The sequence below is a fragment of the Thalassophryne amazonica genome, chromosome 17 (genome assembly GCF_902500255.1).
Source record: "Thalassophryne amazonica chromosome 17, fThaAma1.1, whole genome shotgun sequence".
NCBI classification, from domain to species: domain Eukaryota; kingdom Metazoa; phylum Chordata; class Actinopteri; order Batrachoidiformes; family Batrachoididae; genus Thalassophryne; species Thalassophryne amazonica.
In genome coordinates this window covers 68,252,400-68,258,249 of record NC_047119.1, presented here as the reverse complement: position 1 = coordinate 68,258,249, position 5,850 = coordinate 68,252,400, and the positions used below count along the sequence as shown (strand labels likewise).

Sequence of the window (5,850 nt, the reverse complement as noted above, 5' to 3'; positions counted from 1 at the left end):
TCTCTGTCTCTCTCTCACTCTGTCTCTCTCTCTCCCTCTCTCACACATTCTCTCTCTCCCTCTCTCTGTCTCTCTCCCTCTCTCACACTCTCTCTCCCTCACACTCTCTCTCTCCGTCTCTCTCTCTCTCCCTCTCTCACTCTCTGTCTCTCTCTCTCTCTCCCTCTCTCTCTCACACTCTCTCTCTCCCTCTCTCTCTCTCTCTCCCTCTCTCACACTCTCTCTCTCTCCCTCTCTCTCTCACACTCTCTCTCTCTCACTCTCGGTGGTGTGAACATTGCCGTATGTACATAATGTTCTTTTGTCAATTGAAGAATTTTTCCATATTTTGAAAGAGTGTAAATTTGGTGATATTTTCTATTTTGTTAAGGGGGTGTCATTGTGAACCCCATGATCTGTTTGTCTGAAGATAATGGCAGTGCAGTACAGTTTGGTGTACTATGTGTGTAATTGGTGTCAAATGGTGAAATGTTCTTTGCTCAAGAACTTGAGTGTTGTATTGCATTTGATACTTTTCCTTTCCAAAGTAGAAATGGGGCCTAATATAGCTGTAAATGGTTAACTTTATCTGTAAAACTGCTGATTTTGAGAAGGCCATGAAATGATTATTGTGGAGTTGTAGTAATTTTCTGACTGTTCTCTTGAATGCCTGTACTGGACAAGACAAGGGAATATATTGGCACAGCAGCCCCACCAAGACTGTTTTTCACCAGCCGCCACTGGAAATTTCACTTTTTATTTGTGAGATACTGACAAGCCTAAATGAGGCAGGTGGTAGGGGGTTAAGGGCAACTCCAAAGTCAACCTTCTTCCGCATCTCAAGTTTGGTTGAAGTCAGCCAAAAGATCTTGAAAGAGGACAGAGTCCTCAAGCTTCACTGAATCATCATCATCTTTTTACTGCTCCCATTAGCAGTCACCACAGCAGAACAACTGTCTCTAAATTCACCCTGTCTTCTGCATCTTCCTCTGTCACCTCAGCCACCTGCATGTCCTCCTTCAGAATGTCTCTTTGCCCTCCCTCTTCTCCTCCTGCCTGGTGGCTCCATTCTCAGCTCAGTGTCCCTCCTCCGCAAATGTCCAAACCATCTCAATCTCGCCTCTTTGACTTTGTGTCAAAACCATCCTATCTGTGCTGTCCTCCTCACATGTTCAGTCCTAATCCTGTCCATCCTCCTCACACCCAAAGAAAATTAACACCATCTTCAGCTCTGCATCCTGTCTTTTTGTTACTGCCACTATCTGTACAACATACAGCATAGCTGGTCTCATGACTGTCTTGTTAATGGTAGTAGCTCACATGAATTAGCGACTATTTCTCAGTTAAGTTGCCCAAACATGGGCTAAATGTCACATGGACTGGTGGCAAAAATAGGGCCAAAAAACACGAGTACTCCACATACATAATGTATGAGTGCCACTTGAATGCCACACTGCACTCTCAAATGTCAAGTGTCACTCTTATGGCTGAAATGACGGCACGTTTGTGCACAAAGTGCTCAGGATGGCTGTGGACTGCAATTCGATTGCTATTTTGTGAAAAGACTGTGAAAATAAATAATAATTTTTAAAAAACAGGAAGTTCAGGAAGTGTAGACAGCACACTCACTGACTTGCAGAATGACGTCCAGGAGCTGCTTCTTGTCAATATTATTGTCTCCACTGCAGTGTTGTATAGTAACAAAGTAAAAATACTTCACTACATGTACTTAAGTACGTTTTGGGAGACTTTGTACTTTACTTGAATTTTTTTAATCAGCTTACTTTCACTTTTACTTCACTACATTTCAGGCCTCAACTGTGTACTTCTACTCCGATACATTTTCTATGCGCCATGCCATTACTCGTTCCCAAAAAAAAAAAAAAAAACACACACACACGAAAAAAGTTTTGTTTTCACCCAGAGACACCACTGATTACTAGTGACTGCAACGAAGGCAGGCCGATTTGTCATGAGGCATGTCCGGTAGGCGTTTTTGCAGTTGCACACTTGTCAGGAAAATGCTAATTTCTCTACATTGACTACAGACCTGCAGCGGGTCTGTAATCAACTTTTCTGCAGCACGGCTTTGCTTTGAACCTTGAACCGATCGAAACAGTGATTCGCAGATCGAAGCAGTGATTCACAGATCGAAGTAGTGATTTGCAGATCAAAGCAGTGCTTTGATCTACGATTCATGGATTCATTGTTTTATTTCGCTTTATCCTAATTTTTCCCAGCTAAAACCTTGAAGAGCATATGTCTGTAATATTTAATATTTTTATGTTAAACCAAACTGTTCTGGTCTTCTGAAACAGTTGATCGATGTATTTTATAACTTAAAAATGGGACAGATGCTAACGCATTAGCATGTCTATGCATTTTCAATGTTAAAGTTAGCATTAAGCTGTTCACATCAGCACGTTTGTGTTGATTTGTTTTCTGTATAATTAATGGCTCAGCGTTCGTTGTCAAATTTTAATTTTTTTCATTTATTTTTATTCATATATTAATAATAGCAACAAAAATAATAGTCTACATAATAGACAATAATAATAGACTAATAATGTTACAATACAATTTTAGAGAAAGGCACAAAAAGAACCTAATGAAACAAAACACAACAGAAAAGATAAAACCATCTAACAATGAAAAGAAATAAATACATATAGAAATAAATAACTGTTTCCTGTGAACACCTAGTGAGCAGCCTACTCTCGCACGATAGGGACATGCCACATAGTGCCAGGTGTACTATTATTAGCCTAGCCGCTAAACAAGTCCAAGAGTTCCTGGATCTTCACCAGTCTGTGATCTTCGCCGATCCGTTCAAAGTTGGTTGTGCAGAATATACTGACCTTTGTCCGTATCACCTTTCGCCACATCCACAGAGCAGTACAAAGTATTTAAGAGTTAAAAGACACAAACACGGGAGCCCGAGTCCCCACAGTGCAGTGCCCCTGAAGTGGAAATAAGTAAAAAAAAAACTTACTTCCACTTGATGGTGCAGCTCCTTAACGCCAGACAGGTCTTGTCCAGCACGCTGTCTGTGTGTGCACAGGCCATGGTGGATCAGAGCCTTCAACTTATTTCCAGTGTGGTCCTCAATTTAAATAAAATAAAAGAATGAAGCCAGAGCATTGGTGTGGTCCTCATCCCCCACACAGGTGAGATCCAGCAGGCTGGTCAGGTCATGGCTGCTGGGCTCGCTCAACCACTTCCAGAAGCTCTCCAATCATATAATAGGAAATGTGCGCCGTCACCCCCTAACACGTTACCTCACATGATGCGGTGACTACATTCAGAAGGGTTTGCGATGGTCATATGACTGTTTGTTGAGGAACTTTTTTTTTAATTGTTTAAACATCAAGCGGCACGTGAGCAATGTGCTGCAACTCACATGAGTCCAAAAAGAGTCAGCAAGAGGTATCAGTGACCAAGCCAAGGAGTACTGCAACACAGGAATAGTGAGATTCCAGACTAATGAAACCCAGAAATGATAGTAAGACAGAGACTATTAACCACAAGGGAGCATTAACCAGATAACAAGGAGAACAGAGCTGCCAACCATCCCACACTGGGCGGTATTTGCCCCTGTGTCCCACATGAAGGTGTATGGGACACCCATTAGTCCCGCAGTTGTGTAGGTCCAGACACGTCCCCGGACCCCCACGTGGGGTAGCCCACATTGGTACAAATGTTGGCAGCTATGGGAGAATGAAGAACAACCAAATGAAACTAAAACACTGACACCTTGCTGTGTTTTGTTGGTTTTGGTCTTTTGTTATTGGTCTCTTTGCTGTATGGTCCCATGTTGTTTCCTGAGTGAATTTATAATTAAAATAAAATGTAAAAAGATGGTTTTGCTTTGTTTGTCTGCAGGTGAAAGAGGTGACTGCCTTCAGTAAAGAGTGTCTGGAGAAGATTGAGAAGTCCTGTGTTGACGGTGATTACCACGAGGTTCGCTGCAGCCACGTTCACGGCGGTTGTTATCTGTCCTCCTGTCGGCTGACTCTGCTGTCTGCTTCAGGTGGTCAAGTTGTGTCAGGAATGTCTGGAGAAGCAGGAGAACGTCCTGGCTGACACTCACCTCTTGAAACTACGGGTACTCAGCGTTGCTAGCGAGGCTCTTTCTTACCTGAAGTCCTTCTCGAAGGCTGCAGACTGCGTCGCCAAGATGGTGGACGGATACGAGTGAGTACAACACTGATCTTTGTCATGGGCAGACCCACAGACCTCACATGACAGGGAGGCTGTCTGATGTAGGAATCATTTGATTGCATAGGTTTCTTGAACATGGATGCTTTGCTCATGGCTGCACATTTTGAGGTCCATGAAGAAAAGAGCTGGTCTTTGGTGGAACCAAACCTGGGGCTTACTTCAAGTGAGATGCAGAGATGTGACAACATGGCCGAGTGGCACCAAGAAAGACACTCCAGCCATGCTGTTACTGGAAACACTCAGGTGTAATTAATACAATCTTTGTGATGTCAGGAGGAGGAACACTTGTGCACCTAAATGCAGTCACATCCACAAGTATTTGGACAGTGAGACCGTTTTTGTGATTTTGCATTTGTTCACCACCCCAATGGAGAACAAGATGTTCTTGTCATGGGTTGAACAAAAACATGTTATGAGCTCAGAAAATGGAGGCCCCGTGTATAAAAATGGCCACATTCTTAAGTGGTTGATGTGATATTTTTCTTAACAGTTTAAGGCTACAAATCTACACAATTACAAAAACCACCACTGTCCAAATACTTATGGACTTGACTAACTTAGTTTTGCCTTCTTTTAACTTGAGCCCAGTATCCTTGTTTGTTTTGTCAAAATGATTTACCTTCTTCAGTTACATTCTGCTGTTACTGGCCTCTTGGTGGCTTTCCTCACCAGTCATCTTCAAGCATGGCAACTAAGTTTGTGAGGAACCTCCGCTGGAAACAGTTACCCACTCACCTTCAGTGATTTGGAATTGTTGACTATTGATCACATCTAAAATGTCTGTGAATGGGATGTTTGAGTTTTTATGCTAAAGGCTGAGTGTAATAATTTAACTGAAATTTTCTTACATTTTTTATTCAAGGCAGAGAGTGAGAACATGAATGTTCTGTTTGGTTTTATAATTAAGGCTAATCCAGATCATGTGGCAGAGGTTTGTTTTCACTTTGAAATTAAATAAAGGTTTTTTTTTTTTGTTATGCTACTAAAACAAGTGCTCCTTAGTGATACCGTGTCAGTTTAAGAGCTTCTTCCTGTCTGTAACAGGAAGTTGTACCATCCCAACAACGCCCAGCTGGGCATGGCCATCATGAGAGCGGGTGTCACCCACTGGCACGCCGGACACATTGAGGTAGGCCACAGACTGATCTGTAAGGCCTACGCCATCCTGTTGATCACCCATGGACCCAACCACTCCATCACCAGGGACTTGGAGGTACTGCGGCGCAGTGGTTCGACATTTGACAAATTTAAAGTTGTTTCTTTCCTTCATATTTACATTGATTTTATTTTTTTCTTCCAGACCATACGCACGCAGACTGAGATGGAGTTGCGTGTCTTTAAACAGAACCAGCACGGGTACTACGCCCTGAGGGATGCCGCTCTGAAGTCCTCTAATGAGGAAAAGAACAAATAAACGTGCAAAGGTCTTCTGAAATATGACTGTTCATGTTTGTCCAATAAAAGAGGTGGTAACATGGTGGGACTGTGTTTTGGTTCATGAAAAGAAGACCACACCCATGGGGCAGGGTCATCCACAGCAGCTAATGCTCCATGTTAAAATCAGACTGAAATCATAAAAGGCTGACTCAAATTTGTGATTCTGCACTCATGGAAGCTTGAACTGTGGACTGGCTATTAAACAGATCTTAT

The 5,850-nt window shown here is 42.5% G+C and overlaps 1 protein-coding gene across 1 annotated transcript in view; it reads left to right on the top strand.

The window, feature by feature from the left end:
* smyd1a (SET and MYND domain containing 1a) overlaps window positions 1-5,633 on the top strand; it is a 42,767-nt gene extending 37,134 nt beyond the window's left edge. The window contains exons 7-10 of the mRNA XM_034192792.1: window positions 3,862-3,939; window positions 4,010-4,173; window positions 5,245-5,413; window positions 5,501-5,633. Coding sequence (XP_034048683.1) covers window positions 3,862-3,939; window positions 4,010-4,173; window positions 5,245-5,413; window positions 5,501-5,614 — 525 coding nt within the window. The 3' untranslated portion in view covers window positions 5,615-5,633. The remainder of the gene's footprint in view (window positions 1-3,861; window positions 3,940-4,009; window positions 4,174-5,244; window positions 5,414-5,500) is intronic.
* The last annotated feature ends 217 nt before the right edge of the window (window positions 5,634-5,850 follow it).